At 40.8% G+C, this 19463-nt stretch overlaps 2 protein-coding genes across 8 annotated transcripts in view; one reads left to right on the top strand and one right to left on the bottom strand.

Moving 5' to 3' along the window:
• Positions 1–8074: 8074 nt before the first annotated feature.
• The window catches only part of LOC147754746 (uncharacterized), a 43798-nt gene continuing 32409 nt past the window's right edge, over positions 8075–19463 (top strand). For both annotated transcript variants that reach the window (XR_015316160.1, XM_086973694.1), the window contains exon 1: positions 8075–9363. Coding sequence is in view for 1 of the 2 variants with exons in the window: in XM_086973694.1 (XP_086829820.1) it covers positions 9303–9363 (61 nt within the window). In the remaining variant the exon portion in view is untranslated. The remainder of the gene's footprint in view (positions 9364–19463) is intronic.
• LOC111252247 (uncharacterized) overlaps positions 14435–19463 on the bottom strand; it is a 72592-nt gene continuing 67563 nt past the window's right edge. For all 6 annotated transcript variants that reach the window (XM_086973689.1, XM_022809776.2, XM_022809774.2 and 3 more), the window contains exon 4: positions 14435–17196. In XM_086973689.1, coding sequence (XP_086829815.1) covers positions 16049–17196 — 1148 coding nt within the window. In that variant the 3' untranslated portion in view covers positions 14435–16048. The remainder of the gene's footprint in view (positions 17197–19463) is intronic.

A 19463-nucleotide genomic window follows, 5' to 3' on the forward strand; every position in this document is an offset into this window, starting at 1 on the left:
AGAAAAAGATGTAGACACGTCTCGGACAATAAAAACGTAAGGTGGCGGTGTCTGTTCGACTAATGATAAGCGACATCTTTAAGTACATGGTAGTCATAGTTTCTTTGTTGTGTTGCCATCTGGTAAGTTCGCACCGTTGCTTACTTGTGGTTATCGAATATCGGAAGGTCCCCCTCCTGCGTTCGATCGTTGTCTTAATCAACCGAAGACTGAAGAACATTCGCAGTTGTTGGATTCACCTCAGATTGTACGGATTGTAGTATAATCGGGTCGATAACAAGAAGGCAATACCTGCTGAAGTCAATTAGGAGTTGTAATGGCAGACGCGAAACCTGTTGGTCAAGGCTTTCACAATGATCTCATGTTCTATTCCAACTAGTGTAGGAAGAGTGGCTGACAATAACACTTCAGTGGGAAGAGTGGCGTATTGCTATTTTGTTGTATATCTCCGGCTGCCAGCCCACGCTTTGCAAACAGGACCTGAAAATTTTGAATTTTTACGGCAAGGGTACGCGCACATTTTCTACAGCATGTCTCTCGTGCGAAGGTATACGTGAAATCCTATCGAAGTCTCCTGAATAGATTCTAGCAACATACGTAGGGTGAAATACGTATAACTAGTTAGATTATTTCAAGAAGTTTCAGATAGTACAAGAAGTCAGCAACCTCTCTATCGGACATAACTTGGCAACATAATTGATGAGAGAGAAGTCCATAGAAGAAATGATCTATTTGCGGCTGCTTGCGATAATGCCTGTCCTATTTGAAAACAGTAGACATCGCGTGCTACGACCGATTCATCCAGTGATAGTCTGTGCCGGCATGAAAGAATGTTCTTCAAATGTCCATGCCAGACACGGTGTAATTAGATAGTGAAATTGGTATTCACACGTATAGACATGACATTAGCAGCTCGTTCTCAGTAGATTCATCTGAAAAGATATCGTTCCGCGGCTGACACTCAGCTTCTATTTTTCTCATATTAATTCAACTCCGATCTGAACGATGGATTATTACGCTCGCCTAAGGACATTTTGTAGGGCATGAAAGCTGCAGTTGATAGGTTACGAGCAGGCAGGTCAAGCATTTACGTTAAATGAATGAAAGCGTTAGTTGTCGAGGAACAAGCCCTTCTAATAAATTTCAATGAACTTAGGGGGGCCGAAGATCCCCTTTCTATTTGGTATTTTTATTTTTGATGAAGAATATATTCCTCCGGCTGGGATCCAACATAAGCTTTGCATTGATGACTTGAAACAGTATCGTCTCCCCGGTAATAACGCCGATTGTACATTACTTTAGCGGGATGTGGGTGCTTTTAACAACATGATCATTTCTATTCAGCTCAACAAATGTACTGTAGTCGATAGAAGGTCTGAGAGGTGCACTGAGCGAGACGAACTTCGACCTTCACAAGAACCTGCTATAGCACTATACATAGTTATGAGTTTCAGGTACTTTATGGGTAATTTTATATCAATTTCTATAAGAACCTCGGCTCCTTCGAATTTCTACACTGTTCCAAATGCAGCGACCTAATATTAGGAAACAACGAGGTTCTATTACATGAGTGCGGAGTGCGCTCGTTCGTAGAGTTGCTTCTAGGTGCAGTCTAGATAGAACCAGATCTTTTCAGCCCCTTGAGAAATCTCAAATCATAATGTCTTCTGTCGGCTACATTAATTTATATATATAAATATCACACTTTGTTAGTGCTCCAGAAAACGAGTTGAGATTGATAGAACATGCTTATGAAGAATCATTTGTGACCTCAAAATCTCCAAATGCGTCTGGATGGATATTCCTAATCAATTTCCGGAAAAAAATACTTACTTTTGCTGATATTACTTGCTTTTTTTTTTGCCGGCTAATGATTATCTAATTATGCTGAATAAGTTAGAGGGCAATGAAAAATTCAAAATAACCTGAAAGAAAGAAGAGATGAAGATACCTAACCTGAAGAAGAAGATACCTAAATAGCTAGTGTTTGACATTTTAAATGCTACCTTGTGTACCATTTACCCCCTTTGTATGAATAGAACTGCCAATGTAGACAATTACAGGTCGCAAACAGGAGTGCAACAGCAGAAACATAATCGTCGCAATCACCCGCGGTCCGTGCTAGGCGCAGACGTTTTTCGTATTAATGTGTCATTGCGGACTATGTCTAAGCGGGTTTGTGTAATAACAACTCTGAAATTTATCGGACTTTGTCACAGAACGATCTCTTCGTTTGCAATTAATTTATATTGCGAAATGCAGAACTAGATCGTCCAAAATAGTATCTACTAACTGCTCGTAATGCTGGCTCCCCTAGGAAACCCCAGATGCCAAACGAGCTTTGGGTAGCCAGTGTTCCCAGGAGTAGGCTACACATACAGGACGCTGCTTTGGTGGCTTCGACAATACGGACCCTAGACTTTGTAAGGTATTTTAAAGATCCGGTGGCCGATCCCTGTAGTCCAGCCTCTTGGGTAACATGTGACTATCTTAACACGTAGAAAACACATTTTCGTTTTGTTGATGTTATGCCACTACCCATCTACAAAGCTGACGCCTTTTGGAACTCTATTCCGTCACTTTCGTTGTCTACTACATTTCGTTGGACTTCATTATTGGATTAGATCAGCTATTACATAATATAGGCGCAAGGCGTACGGCTGTAAAGTGGTTGTTCCTGTAAGCCAACGACAGCGCTAGGCTAGATCGCTTCGTCATGGTGACGCTAACAGCGGCAATATAGCTAAAGTCCCAAAAGAATTGCCCCCGCATACCCCAAACCCGAAAAAGAAAAATGGGTCTTCTTCTGACGGTTGAGCACCAACGATTGACAACGACGACGACGTCGTGGGAACTATCCCCGGTGGCGTTTGACGACAATAAGCTCAAGCACTAGGTTAAGGTAAAGGGATAGGAGCGGCCACCGAATCGTGAGGCGTATGCACAGATAACTACAAAATTCGTCCGGGTTTATATTGATTTCAGTACAAGGGAGACGTTGAGAAGCTTTAAGGTAAAATTGCACGAATGCTTTCTTTGGGAAACGTAGGCTTACCGGCAAAATTTTTTTGTCGCTACAGGGAGGATTGTAACGCATTCAGTAAATCTGCGATTGCATGGGAAGAAGCTAAATATGAAGCTTTAATTTAAGTGTTTTCTAGCAGCATCCGAAAAACGGCAAAATCACTACCTTTCTTTCACCGCGACGAGTCAATCCGGATGGTTCGGGACTATACGCAGGAGGACTTCGACTGTGGCTTGTAGGAGCGACTCCAGTGAACATCATTCGGCTTGATGATGCTCGTGCAGTTTGAATCTTCGGCCAGCCCACAAGTTAGGACGATCAGCTCGTCCCGAACGATGTGAGCCTTACGGCGCATGAAACCGCGCCATTGGTTCGCAGCGCTGGTCGCTGTACTGTAGAATAATAGGAAAGTAGATGGCTTATTACTAAAGCAAGACATCTCTCTGACTTAAAGATATTGTGGTCCGTACTTCTGAGGACAACTGAGACTTAAACATTTCAAGTGTCACTAGGGGCATCTAGGAAAAACTGCTAGTTGTCTAATGACAGAGTAAGTCAAACTGAACAAAAAAACGAAAAAATGCACGAAAGAAAAAGAAAGTTCACGTCTATGGTCTTTTAAGATGGCTATGAAGCGCCCGTTCCTACAGGCACCAGTCACAAAGTTGAACTAGTCTGCTTTATTACACAAATATGTAACTGTGCAGAATCTTACATCGTCGGCACACATGTAACTTTGGGCATCGTCAGCTCAGGCCAGGATATTATGAGGTACAAGCTGATAGTTAGAAAGGAGGACGCGTTAGGTAGTGAGATCGGAACAAGTTGACAAGCTGTAAATTGTATCAATTCAGATACTAGTTGGCCGCTAACTTCGACTCGACTTCGACTTCGGTAGCTTACATTGGAATGACAAAAACGCACGTTGTTCTATGGTCCACGGAAGTAAAAAATATCGATGTATCGCCGCAGCGTACGGAGTGGAAAAAATGTGTTATCTACCGTACGCCGTGCCGGTGCATGGGGGTAGTTTATTGTGGTTCAAATAGTCGACACTTTTTTCTATTTGTACCTTGATAATTATAAGAAAACATAAGAACAATAAGGAGTTGACACCGGCCAATGAAGAACGCAAACGGTACAACATTTGAGGTTACGACGAGTCTTAACGCTGCCGACAACTTCACGTACGCATCAAAACGTAACCAATTCGATGGAAGCATAAAATAGAAACTAATATATATGTAACACAGAACATTCTGTCGGTCTTCTTAAGTTTCGTCTGTCAGGCTGACTTCGAAGCTATTAAATGCGGACTTTATGATCAGTTCGACCAAACTGTACTATTTGCTGAATCAAATTTTCGGATTAGCTAATCGGCTGCAAAATAAACAGGTGGATATCTTTTGCAGTGAGAAACTTCAGCCAGCAAAAATGAGCATTGCATAAATCCACCGTAGACTTGAGAGTCGAAGTCGGCCAGCATCTGGTGGAAGAGAGCGACACCTAGCGCCTTCTCAGTATCTCCGGAACTAATAATGATGGTAAACTTACTAATGGATACCCGTAATTTCGACATATACCGTCTACTCCGTCATTGCTATTTAGATTCATGATCGCCAAGGGCGAGCGTCTGCAAGATTCGAGTCATAGATTGATACATTTAGGAAAAAATAATAAAAGTTCTCGACAGCTGACACACTTGCGCGTTTCTAGCGCCAGTTAGCCGTATGCGGAAATCTAAAAGGTTGCATGAAGGACTGAACCTCGCGTAGAGGCCTCGATGCATCCCTATACTATAAAAACCAAGCGCTCAGCCGAAATTCCAAGTCGACACAGACATCGAGGATACGATATGTACGATGCTCTCAGAAGGGCTGTGAATTTCTTTAAAGCCAAAGTCAACGGTTGGTGATCTTACAGTAAGCGCGCCTACAAAGTAATATACCAACCACTACTGGTTAATGTTTATTTGAGTTTCGCTATTTAAATTTATCGTTATGGAAACGCCACTGGAGATGTAAAAGAAAATAGATCTTTTTCGAAAATCGATCATTTTCATCGGGCGCGATTAAGATCGATACACAGGAGGTATTAATATGTTTAACGTTAGTTTAAGAACGGTGCCGAATATAAAATTGGAATATATGTCTAATGTTCAGCATTGCTTACACCTAATCGCAGGGTTTTGGTGCCTTTAACTTGGTGGTAACTTTTGGTGACAGTTACTGACTTGGCTTTCTTTAGCGCAACTTATTCATGATTTATAAACTTATCGATGTTAGTGCAGGCCGAAATTGTTGTTTCTACACCCGAGCCAATCCTTAACATTACAGCACAATTATTTCACAAGGATGCCATCAATATAGCAACATTTAGGCAGTAGAAGTCTAGTTGAGTGTTGAATATTAACCTAGGAAGTAACTGATTCCATTAAAAAAAAAAAAAAGCTTTTTTATATTTCGCCGTGTAAGCTATCCATTTTATCAAGTGCATGACAACTGAACCACTTTATTCAAATAATTTAAACTATAAGCTGGTCTGTCGAGATTTCTTCCGATTTTTAACGCTTCATTTCTTAGATATATAAAGCCGCCTTTTTGCTATTAGTATAACAAATTGTATCACGTAAAATGTGGATCGGAAAGGCCCATTAAGAACCAATGCTAAGGAAAAGACGAATAAAGTCTCATGCGAAGATGTCGACGCCTTTCCGGTAGGACCGTCCTCTTTTTGTCCCGTTCTACGAGATCATCGTCTCTTGTAGCACACCAGAGACTCATCTGCGTCCTGCGCGCCCTCAAGTTATAGAAGAAACTTTTGTGATCGATTTGACTAATGCCCCCTAATGCACAACAACTAGGCGAAGGGCTATTAGCACATAGCAACATATCCACCCCTTTTAATGGTAAAAAAAAAAAAAAAAAAAAGAGACGTAAAATATCCAAATGCGATTGTGATTATCATAACATATCTATTTATCTGCATGTTTTAATATAAAGTTAAAGGATAAAGTAACGTGTAATTAAAAGAACGCTATATTCACAGTCGTACTCCGAAGACGGTTAAGGATGATGAAAAGTCAATAATTTACAGCAAGTGAACTCAGGACAGATTTCGGTAGAATATGGCGGTGGCCCCAAACGAGAGCTAAAGCTGTTCCATTCGCCGTGGCCCATTTAAGGCCATGCACTCAAGAAAAGCGCCTAGCTATAGCTGTTAGGAAAAAAAATTGCGTTTCATCATGACAACCACTCATCCTTAGTGATTATCCAGAAACTGTCGGAGTTTACATAAAATGTTTTGCCCCACCTAGCTCATAACACCGACTTTGCTCTCCTTGATTATCGATTCTCTCAACATTGCAGGCAGCCCCTTGACAATGAAGAAAATATTGTATATGTACAAGGTGTAAAAAACCATACTAACATGTTTATTGCAAGTAAAGATATCTGATATCGAAAATTATGGAAAAATTGAACAAGTGCTAAAAATATCGATTGTGGTTACTAACAGCTAATAGGTTAAGTACTAATGTCGAGAATTAGATTACGCTGTGAACTTACCATGTATAATACCTAAATCGAGAACTTTTTTGTTTTGCTTCTATGATTATACTTCACGAGAAACAGATATTTCAACAAATGATTTTTTATGTAAGCTAAAAGTGTCACTTGTGAGGGTCATAAATAGTCAATGCGACCGTCATTCACCGCAACCAATGCTCTGAGGCCTGAACCAGCCACTTGATATATCCAAAATAGTTTTTTTTTAACCGTAATTATATACTTTTTAATAATAATCGGCTGCCCAACGATATTTTGGTCGTATTGATCTCGTTAAAGTATCGCTCAGATACTCGACACACAAAAGACTAATGAAATTATATTTTGCACTGATAACAACCCAGATCCCAAAAATGCAAGCGGCAAAAATCGCCAAAGTACAACTAAAAAAGGAGCAAAAAGCCGGAAAGAGACTAATCATTGAAGCTTATCTGAACAGTCTAACCCACAATAAATCATGTTTCCCTTTTCACGACGTCACGTCATCAGTATCCGTATCAAGATTTGAGTCGGGCCTTTTAAATCATTCCGATATCTTTGAACACTTCAAACCTAAAAACATTTCCGCTTAGTTTTGTGAAAGTTTTGCTTAAACTGTTCAAAAAGCCGCGCGAAAATTGGAAATAATATTGAGCGTTGATTTCGGGTAAACCAACAAGTTTCTAATTTTGGTTTCGGTTCATCGAGCGCGATAATAACTTATTTTAGCCCAAATTGCAACGACGACATTGATCGTTGGTTCCACAAGAACAAAAGCAATCCAGCCCAATTTGGGTGTCGTCTCTAGAATACAAGGGAACGTGAGACTCGATAATCCCTACTACTTACTCTCCTTGAAAACAAGCGGTGTCATGGAACAGAAGGAATATAAAACGTCTCTATTGGTCTCAATGAATTCATTTGCGAGGCAATCTCAACGCGTTCCGCTGCACGAGGCGGATGAAATAGGCATGCGGTGAGCCTATATGGGCCATCAATGACGTCGTACGAAAAAGTCAGTCATGCCATAGAGCTTAAGGGAGGATTCGAACGATGCGTTATACCAATAGATTTGCCAAAATGTCCTTGTGTCCTGTATGTGACGCGTCAATGATACCAACGAAATCTTGACGATAGTTGATTCTAGCTTGCCATGTACACGTATAGATTCAATTCATCTCGGGTTCGGATGTGGCTTTTGAATTTCTCTCTAAAAATAGATAGCATCGACGGCGAAACGCAATGGCCCATGTAGTCCTTATGATGGTCACCTAGTACATAACTCACTGAAATGATTATTTTTATAAACGTAACAAATGTGTAATTTTGAAACAGGCCAAAAGTAAAAAGCACATAGCTCATTCTGCTTTTTTACCATTAAATAAGAGTTTTGATAAAATCCGAAAGATAAGATTTTTCATTTAATCATTATATATATATATATATATGAATATAAATAATGGAGACAAGCGTTCGTTTGTTATTATAGTCTGTCGTCATACGTTCGAGTTTATTTTCAATAGATTAGGTTCTCTATTACTTGTTTGTTTCGCGCTTGGTTACTTCTATTTTTCTATGTTTCTCTCCTGCTATTTGCTTAGTGTTCATCTCGACCTGTATGTATCCTTTCCAGTATAATGTCATCATTATGCTTATCATTAAAGGGTAAAATATATAAAATCTACAACGTTACGCCCATCGGTTCTTCGTCGCATTTTGTTATTGTTGATACTTTTGTATTTATTATATTTGTTGTGATTGTACTATTTACAAAATGGAAGCAGAAGATTACATTCGTCAGTACATTACATCTTCTTCCCTTTTCACCTGCTTCCCTGTCTCTTGGTTTCTTTTCTCGAAACAGCCCAAGTCACAATTCAGCGCCATCTTGTCTGCGTGTATGTATCTATATCAATATATAATTAGGTGTTACTAACACCGGTATTCTTGTGTGTATGTGAGACTTCATATATCAGTGTCGGTGCTGCTTTCAGTTGCAGTCGTCACTTACTTATTTCTCATCATTGTTGTCACCCTCACTTCGTGTACTCATTATCAATATTTGTATCTTCAGCGTCTCAGATTTTCTTATTGTATCTCATCGCCATCTTGGGCCGACCGAGTCCGTGTGCCATTCCACTGCCGTAGTTTGCCCTAGTGACCTTTTTAATTCTGCGTCATGGAGCTGTTATGAATAAATTTATGTCACTATCAGGAACTAAAATGGCGATACGCTATGAGTACGCTCTTCTAGTGCTCAACAATCCCCGTTTGGAGCTATACAGATTTCATGACTACACTAACAGTCTGCTATCGTTCCAATCAGTTTAGACATGGTTGGTGTATCGTCGATTATTCTACACGCCAAATACAAGCAGCCCCTGCCTATCGGATGCCGATTCTTTCCTTTTGCGATCCTACGATCGGTTTTACCTGACCGGCTCGGTTATTATGCCTGGGCACCCTCGACGTGCGCCCTATACGAGTGACGACTCATCAATAACTGTGTTTTGGCTGATCGTTTTTCTGATTAATGCTGAGTTGATTACTGTGACCCAAGATAACCCGGTCTGAAAACAGAGATGGAATAGTAGTGGAGAAGTTGGTGTTATATATTGTAACTTGAGTAACGCTACTCTTATTTTGAATATCAACGGTGCTATTATCACTTGAGTGTCGTCTAAATCCTGTGAAGATATATTGTTAATTCGCTGTCGTATCATATCGCGGCCATGCTGTTTGTCATCAGTATCATAAATCCATTTGCGCCTTCCGACCGACGCCTTGTATACGGTATATAGTCTACACTGTGTAGTAATATTTGGATGCACGTATATGTATCGTCTTCAAGCACGCTGTACAAGTACATGCAAGTATGCTTCATAATCGATATAGTTGTATCAACATCAGTTCGTGACTGTATAGATAACTATATATGTGCTTCTAGTGTCTGCATAATATGCCAGTACATAACTATAGCAATAGTAATTTTACTGATTTGTGTCATTGTGACGTCCGACCCCCTACTGGACTCTGTAATATTTTCGTCACTTTCTCCCCTTCTGGTGAAACAGGGTCGGAATAAATACGTAGTTGTCAAGCGGTCCTTTCGAATGGGTGTCCTGAATGAAATCAAATCTAACCAGGTTGCAACACTTGTAGATGCCAACAACCTGATGACAGTCGAGAACCAAATAGGTCTATGCGTAGACAATGCTGAGTCGAAGAATGATGGAATTGACCCAGCTCTTTATCCGAATAAATCAGCTACGTAGATCTCACTAATGTTCACTTACTTTTCAACTTGTCTAAAAGACCAGATAATAGTGCCAAAAGTGCACTGGGATATTATTGATCTCTCTGAGTAGTATCGACCAATATTCCGAATTGGTCCTAAGGCTGTACTGTACTTCTACAGGAATCGGAACTGAAGATATACGGTATAATCCTTAGCCGTTCCGCAAAACAACAGTCGTATATATATATATATATACGATTCGTTGAATCGTATCGTATACATATACGTATGCTTTTCATTTCCAGAAATTCGTAGCCAGAAAATGCATGGTCTGTCTATGCAGCTTAGTGGTCAGGTATTAGAACCGATTTCTAGAGTTCCGGAGGAACAAGGCTTCATTTAAACAAAAAGCAGTTTTCTTTACTGGCTCGAGAATATCTGCTGAGCTTAGTGCCGTTCGCTCGTCACCGTGATATGTTGTTAGCTTGCTAATGATATTTCGTAATAATAACCATCTAGTATCATCAATGGTAGTTATGCTTAGTTATATAATTTGTTTGGGAAGAGGTTATCTGTCTAGCTTGGGAGTACTAGTGGTCATATTAGTCACCTCTTTCATTCTCACTTGCTCTCGTCTGGCCGTGCTACGCTCTATCAACGTCTGTTTGTCCATCTAATGTGTTGTTTTGTACTTTATTTGTCCGCCAATATATCGTTTTGTGTGTCATTCCGTCAGAACGCGTCGCTCTATTTGCCCCGCTGCAACGTCAACAAATAGGCCACCCAATCAAACCGATTATTTTCGTAATCGACGTCATCATTCTTCTAGAATTTCTGTAGATCTGCTCTGTGGCTGTATGGTACCGACCGTACGTGGTATTAGCTCGTGTATACTCTGGCTATGCAGAATTACGAAAAATATCAATCACCCTTTTTATTTTTTTTGCTCTGTTTTTGTATGTATATTGTGTGAACTGCAAGTGCTTGCGCTTTGTGTCGAACGCACAGAACGTCTATTTGATCATGTTGAAATTCAACCATTAGCCATCTACTGAAATGATTCGATCGACGGATAATACAAAACGGCAAGTATATTCGAAGTCCTAGAGAGATAAAAGACAAGTTATTGTGTGTACACTAACATACGGTACTAGTTTTTATTGACCGATCGCACGAACATTTCAAATATGCCGCGTGCCAATGACGCCCTCTGTCGGACCAACAACGAGACAACTAATGAACATGACGAAGTAAAAACGCTACCCTAGTTAAATCCAACGGAATTTTTCCGAAAAACAAAGCTCTCGACAATAATATATTGCCGCATATGTCTCATAGAAACATACAAGAGGACGCACACTACTTAACGTATAGCTTTATCACTGAACATATAATAGTTTTCAGACACAACACAAGTTTACTAGAAATAAAAAGATGTTTGCTTTGGCTATTGAATACTGGTAGGGGAACAAGTGACATCAAGACAAAGGCCTTCAAAACGATTTTGGCTTAATTACTGTTGGAAATAGTATAGCCAAATCACGAAAAGCCATAATCTCTGATAAAGTCCCTGGTGAGAGCCAGTCTGTAGTTTTTGCAATACCATATTGTTCACGACAGCTAAATAGAATTATTGACCTACTAGTGTTGCCTTTCCTATATCGTTAGAAGTAATATACATTGTTTATAAATGAAGTAACGAAAATTGGATGATCATTAATTTAGCAGTGATTAATCTGTGCTATAAGAATGAAGTAGGAGTGTTCACCGGTCCTGTTTACAGCGCGGAAATAGGTGTGCAGGGTCCCGTTCGTCCATTTCGTTTTACCCCACGGATTTGCTTGTTTCGCTGTCTAATATAAAAATTAATTTTAAGATAAGATAACCTGAAATTCCCTTTTTAAATAGTCACCATCTAATCGCTTTTCCGTGTACCTATACGTAATTAAATAAGATGTATGTATATAGCCTGTTTGGCACATCTCTCGGCTTTTTATTATTGCTATGATCATCGTTTAATTACTATAATTACTATGTGTGAAGAGTGTTTTTTTTTTTTGTAGATTTCTAGTCCGACCTCTGTTGTGGCTCTGTACTGTTATACTATGCAGTCGTTGTGTATTTGCCTTATGTTCTACAATCATTAATGTTTGTTGATCGGCTATTTCTCCTTAATGCAATTATGGTAAAAGACTTGCTGTTGCTGCTGTTCGTTTTTTATTGTTTTCTTGCCACACGCACATATAGATATGTATGCCTGTATATATATATATATATATATACAGCAAATCTAGTACTATAATGTATAATAATAAGACTAATCGTACATAGTAGTGCTGTTTCGAATAGCAGTAAATAACATCGGACGGCAGCAGTATAAGTCAGCGAGAACAAGGCTATTTCCATATGTGTGTATATATACGGCATATATATGAATACTCATACGTTCCAGTTTGATATAGTGTGAGATCAACGCTTACGTTGATAATTACTAGTTTCTGTCGGTGTATATTATATAGGTGACTTTTCACATATGTGTAGTGTGTATGTGTCGATGTGTTTGTGCGTATGTGTGTAAAAGGGTGAGTGGCGGAGATGTATCAGCCCCATTGCACTTTTGTTGTCCAACGAGATCCCATCCATTTTCGGTACCCGCACCTGAATTTGATTTGAAAAGAAGAATAATAGTACTATAAATCAAATCTTCGTTAGCTAAGCTCTATTGCCTTAATGGTCTGCCTTACGCCCATCAGCAACTCTAAGCTCCAAATTGAACAAAAACCCACCAGCGGCTCATGAATTGTATACGCTCCATTGACTGCGAGAGGTGGGCAACGGCATGCGAATTGTCATGCTAATTGATCAGTTCTATTTAGTGCTATAAGCGTTATTGCAACGCGACATGTTTAACGCAATTGAGAAAAAGCTATAAGACGCACGGGAGGCTTTGAAGCATGAAGGGAACGTGAACGTTATATCTTCTTACCGTTATTCGTATCTAATATCCTGTTTCATTATCTTCAATCACATTATTAGTAACCGTTATTGTGTCGTATCACTCCGAGATACTGTTCGAGACGCGCGAGAGAAAACATAGCGATGCTCGAACGTGCAACTTAATATAATCTCTATTGCACGTTCTCATTATGCAGCATCATCTTCCAGTGTACTCGATACGTGAAGCGCGCTCTACGCACCGTCAGCTACCCGTACTCCGGCGTAGTCCTGATGTAGGGCGCGAACCCTTTCGAATATTTGCGCAGAAACGATAAACGCCTTATTTCACTAGGAAAATAGTTATTCGATGCGAAGGTTCGAAAGCTATCAACTTGATGTCGTTGCCAGGTTAACGTGTATTAAAGGACACTTTGAGCCCAATAGAGATCGCTTCATAATAGCAATGTAATGTTAAAACGAGCGCAGCAATGCATCACTACGGCCGAAGTTACTCAGCTACGAGTTACATTCACCCGAAATTTTCGTTCCGTTCTTTTGTGGCAGGCAGCTAATAAAACACAACGAAGTTCTGCGAAGAAGGTGATTGCTAGCACACCAGTTTGCTGTACTTTTAAGTTGTCTGCTGTGTGGAGCGCCCTGCGTGATGCGTCTAAATGTTCACTACGACTCCTGCGCCTGTTTAAAAGTTGACCCATTTAGAATCTTCGTTGTTGTTGGTACCACAACAACCATAGTATCATACATTCATGACATTCACAAATGACAACAGATGGCGTGACAGCAGCTGTAAGTACCGATGGGCCACTGCCGGCGAACTCCTGTCAACAATGGGCTTTATGCACGCCAGGACTCGTATGACGTGTGCCTGCATGTCAAATACCTTCAAGAGGAAACAGATAAGATCCTAAGCTCTCTTCCCTTTCAGCCCTAACTTAAACGTGCATTGTTGGTTAATTGCAGGTCCATTTTCCTACTTTGTGTGCATTCAGCTAGACCTGGCCAAAACATTTTAAACTGGAGATGTCCTATATAACAACAGTAATTTAACCAATCTTATTGGATCACGACAGCCGATATCCATCTAATCTAAGATGATATTTTGTCTGTCATTGACAAGAGGTGGCTATGTATTCATTCAAATGGCTAATCATTTTCGAATGATCCCAGCCCAAATATTCGTCTGCGTGACATTTCATGTTTCGATGAACAGAAACCTGCCACTGTTTTTCTGTATATAATACTACTCTAAGGTGTGGATGGGACTTTGTGCTCGGGTCGAATGCGAAGTCCTCTGACAACATGGCGCGATACGGATTCTGCGTCATTCCAATCCAATAATAATTAGTTCCGTCTTCAAGCTTCAAAGCCTATTTGCAATACTGTGAATAATATTCGGCCAGTCGATGAAGCGATTACGTGGCAGGCCATAGAAATTGTCTTACTCTGTAAGATGCTGCCACCGGATTCAAGATGGCAACGTTTCAACTGATACTCGTACACCATTTATGTAAATGGAGCAGCAACCTAATAATCAACAATAACCTAAGAAACGATCCGCTGCGGCCTGGTATTCATTCTGTGCGTCTCCGTCTTTGTCGGAACCATTCTTTTGTAATAAACCTGCGTTGTCTCCGGTATCTGTGATGGTGTTTCCTTTATTCTGTCCCCCCCCCCCCCCCCCCCCGACCTTTGGAGTCTGCGCGCCTCGAACTACCACTAAAAATGCTTTTCATCATAATATATAATTTAATTACCATTGCTATCTGTCACTGCTAGCTTTACTACTAAATATCGTCACCATATACCTATATTCTATTTTATTTTATTTTAATTATATCTGTTTTAGCCAGAACTCTAACGCTTTCAGTAACAATACCTCGATCCGTTTCTATAGTATATCCCTTGTTAGGTTTTGCCGCTGTTGTTTACTTTTGGATATTTGTACTGGAGTCATGAAATGTACAGAATACTTGTTATTGTTGTAACAATAATAACTATTATTGCTATTATTACTCGTCGCATTTTTCTCTTATTACTATTTTGGCTACGAAATGTTGATGGCGCGTAATAATAGCAGTAGCTGTAGTTGTTTTAGATAATGCTGACACAGTTCCGAACGTAAAACTCGAAACATTCAGTGAATCTATGTCAATGGTACAGAGTACACAGGAAACGACGAGCTTTCAGGAAGTTCCCTAAGTCGATGTCGCGGTGCAGCCGTTGCTCAGCAATTCGGAAATGCGACCATAATATCCGGATGCTGTGCCGATATTGTGGCCACGGCAGTGAAGAATCGTAGGTTGCGTCCGTCCTGCGAGTCTGCGGTTTCCCCGGAAACTCTTTTCGAGCTCAGCCAAGAAAGAATGCTATTGTTGTTTTCGGACTGACGCTAGGACCATTGGCCCGGTTCCTTTTTGCGAGCCAGTAATATTCGAGTGCAGTCAGTGGTCCTCCAAGCTCATCCGAATTCATTTCTTCAAGCACCCCCAATTTTTCTTTGTTTCTGCTGCTGACGGTAACTGGCAATTTTGTGTGCGTACGTACATACACATCACATAAAAACGAATGGTACGGAATAGATTTTGAAAAGTTTTGGGGAAATCCCCGTGCACGTCACACGAGTGCTGTACCCCATAACCGCGAAAGCTCAAGCTGTTTTCCTCCGTGTCTTCCGTGTGTCTGACACGGCCCCACTTGCGCACGTCCAACAACGAGAAAAACTACTTTGACTCATGTGCAATGTAGCGGAGACAAACGAAAATATTAGCAAGTTATCTGGCCCTTTCTTTGTTTTCCTCTTACTGTAATGATCACTTTTTTTCTGTCTGAAATATCTTGCTACTGCGGGAACTTGTAGGGTATCGATCACAAGCCTTCTCGACAATGAGCGCTCAATAGGAGGGGCGTATTTTTCTCTCTTTGTTTTTATGTCCCTTCTATCTTATACAAAAGGTCACGGAGCAGGCAGCTAGCCACAGTTACTTGGTAGCTGTTCGTGTTGTTGCTACCACTGCTACTCCGCCTTATAGCAGCACGATGAATAAAAAAAGTCTGGCAAATGTAATTGCATGAGATGATCTTGTTCCACCGGACAAAATCATCAATGTTCGGACGTAGTAGCGCTTCAGGCTTGAAGCAACCGCACTTTGTCCTGACAGTGCAGGCTGGATTACCAGTGCGTAGAGGCATAATTTTGTGCCACCTTTTTCTGCCGTCGCCAGTTGCTAGATACATTTAGAGAGGTGCGGTACCATTGTTCTTGTTTTCGCTGTTGCCAATTTGTCATGAACTCGTGATAGCCATGCTATTCAACAATTCGGTTTTCTCAATGTTTACCGCAATACTTTTTCTCAGAGATCGCGCAAAATCGGTCTCGCCTTCGTTTGTTTGATCTTTACGTCTACACGTCGACACGCTAGCAGCGTTACAGCCGATGCCAAAAAGGTCAGTAGTTTCCGTCAACGATTCCTGACGGAATGATCTTTCTGTCTCGAAGGATTGCGCCGATGAGTCAGTGCTGTCGTAGAGCTTTGCATTGTCGATCACGCGGCGACTGCCACAGATTTGCCCAGAATACCTGGTAACAATCAACGATTCATTGCTAAGCTTCTCCGAACTAATACTTTGACATTTCGTTGCCAATGGACGCTTTAGTGATCCTTCTTCATCTGTCGGGGCTGAACAGCGTCGACTCCCAATGTCGGGATGCTGATGAGGGTTATAATAACTATTCTCAATATTATTGTTATTCCTGCTGCTCGTATTGTTACTATTTTGAGTCGCGTACGCGGCGGTGACTGTAACTGTTTTCTGGCTTGGTATCTTAAAACTACCGTAGATATCACATTCTGAATTTGGTACATATCGCTGTCGCTGTCGTCCACTGTTCCACGTGGATAAAGATGAATGGACGGCTAATTTAAGCGCTGGTCGTAGTTTACAATGTGGGCCACTCGTGTTACACGCTGCTTCAACAACTGTTGATCGACGGCTTCTGGCGAACGCGGCCCCACCGTCCCTAAAACCCGATTGCCGCTGTCTCCCTTTAGAATTCCGTAAGCTGCTTTTAAGGCTTATGCTATTCTTTTTGCCCGATGAGGCTTCCTGCAATTGGCGGTGTCTTCGGGCAGCGTTTGTCGCATTTGACACTGTCTGGTCAAGGCGCAGCTCAGCAACATGTGCTGGCCTGGCATCGCACCTTGATCCAATTGAGGTTTCCGTGTGATAACTTTGCAGAGTTCGCTCGATCATATTCGAGTACTGATGATTTTCGTGTAGACTGTTGTTGTTATTGCTATCGCCTTCCTGAAAAAGTTGCCCTCGGATCATACGCAGCTCTTTTTGGGACTGAGAAGTTTGGCTTGCCGCTGATTCTGCAATACTTCCGCTTGACACTGAGTGCTGGCCTGTTTGCTGGAGCAACGTAACACCTGAAAATATACAGAAGCGTTATTGAAAAAAATCATTTTCACAAAGCTCAACGTCTAGCCGCTCTTAGCGGCTAAGACTATAGCCACTAGCCTCGTCGCCCCCTTAAACCTTTTCTCAGTTCCGCTAGTGGCTATAGCCCATCCTAGATTTTACCGCGTCAAATTTTGGAACAGCGAATACGAATATCATATAGCGAAACAAATGGCAATTTTAACGAAAAAAATCCGCATTACGTCACTGATCTATATGCCAGCCGATTACTCCAGGTCTGCTTCTAATACGGAATTGTTACACGACGATGGGGAGCCGAGTGTACACAGGGGTACCTGTACGCTTGCTCAGCTGAATAACGAGATGCAGAAAATTTTTCAATATGAGGCGTAAATGTGTCTCCTATTGTTGTACGACACAAAGAAAGTTAAGTGGTAAAGCATGATAACCCCAGTGAGCGGACGATGCTCACTCATCCCGGCGCAGATACCAAAGCGTCTCCTCCGTCTGCAAAAGTGCTACCAACATACGTGTGAAAGACCATCTAGTTAAGATCTGAAGCTTTTACCATGGGCTTCGCGTTAAATGTAGTGCACGTGCTTATGTGCAATAAAACAAGAACGAGAATCTAGCAAAATACATATTAAAAAAAAAAAAACAATTATATTTGTACGATTAAAACACAATACGGTTTCTGGCATATGGGCTACCTTTTCTAAGGAGTGAATTTCTATATATATGGGCTATATAGGAGCTATAGGAGTATATTTCTATATATATAATATATATGGGCGCTTCTCTCTCGGTAGTGTTCATACCTACATAACATTTCAATAAGTACGCGGGACTATTTACAATGTCTGTGTAATCCGGAGTTGTGTTTACACTACTCTGAATATTCCGTATTTTAACGTCCTTACGCGCTTAAGTAAACGTGTCTAAATTGAAAGTTGTTTTTCTATTGAGAAAGACTGTGTATAAATAAAAATAGATATATTCTTTTATGCGCTAAAAGTTTCGCCGTTTTCAATATGTTCTTCCTTTAGTTGGTAGACAACTTCTTCATACAAGGGTAACTGTGCATTAAGCGGCATTGGCAGGTGTGAGCTTATAGATTCAACCCTGACCTGCTAGCAGACTAAAAGACCCAAAAATCAAAACGGCAAAGATGTCCGAAAGGTGTAGAGTATATCTGGGCGACCCAATAGGCAATTGGCATTATCTTCTATAAAACGGCTACTCATTGCTGTAGCAAAGACACAGGTGCATTAAAGACTGCTCTTTAAATTATTCTTATACGTTCTCAAGCTATTTTTTTCAGTTTTTTTTTATTCAAATTCCATTCAAGATGTCGCAGTTTGCTTGAAGTTTTCACGAAATATATAAGAACTCCCATGGAAACTGAATATCAATTTAAGGAAAAAGGGTTCACCCAGTGCGGAAACATTAGACAACAGCATCTCCATTCAACTTCCGACATAAGGCACTTTAGTTCGCCATGACGAGTTTGTTCTAACGAGAAGTGGCTTTCGTTTAGTACCAGGAGTAGCCATGCCCACCAAACAGCCAGCCAAGTTTTTTCACAACTTAAACGCATGACGTTGTATGTATATATATATATATATGTAGAGTTCCGAAGAAGTTTCCGGCTGATTTCGTCCTTCTCTCCTTGAGTCTGTGATCAGGTTCGGGCTGGCAAGTTATCGAACAATGAACACAACAATGTACATGGTTTGTTACGACGAAACTTTACAGTTTGAAATGGTGCTTACTTTTCTCGAAAAGCTACTATTGAGATAGGTAGTTCATCGGGGTGACGCTCTACAATGGTCGCACAGTATGAATGACGCTTTATCGTTAGCACGGGAGCCACTGAGGGGATTGATCAAGAAATTCACACACATTAGCTCTTTCGCCATAGAATCAGGCCATGAACGCGACAAACCAATCGAACGAGTTACAGCATCGTTATGGTAAAAAGCAGTGTGGACGCCGATCGAACGGCCACAACATGGACAATCCGGTCTGACGATGTATACTCCGCAACCTATTTTCAAAACAACAGATACACTGTTATTTTTACAACGATGGTATCATTCGGCCATTTTTCTTCGCAGTTACAACTAATGACGAGCTCCATCAAGACATGCTGCGAACCTTTTCGTTAACCGAAATGAGAGAGCACTGGATGCGAACAGCCTTTGGTTTCGACAAGGTAAAACGTCTTGCCACGAAGCGCACGAAACAATCAGATTGATCTTTGCATCGTTAATTA

Source organism: Varroa destructor, unplaced genomic scaffold (assembly GCF_002443255.2).
Source record: "Varroa destructor unplaced genomic scaffold, Vdes_3.0 BEIS01000006.1, whole genome shotgun sequence".
NCBI lineage: Eukaryota > Metazoa > Arthropoda > Arachnida > Mesostigmata > Varroidae > Varroa > Varroa destructor.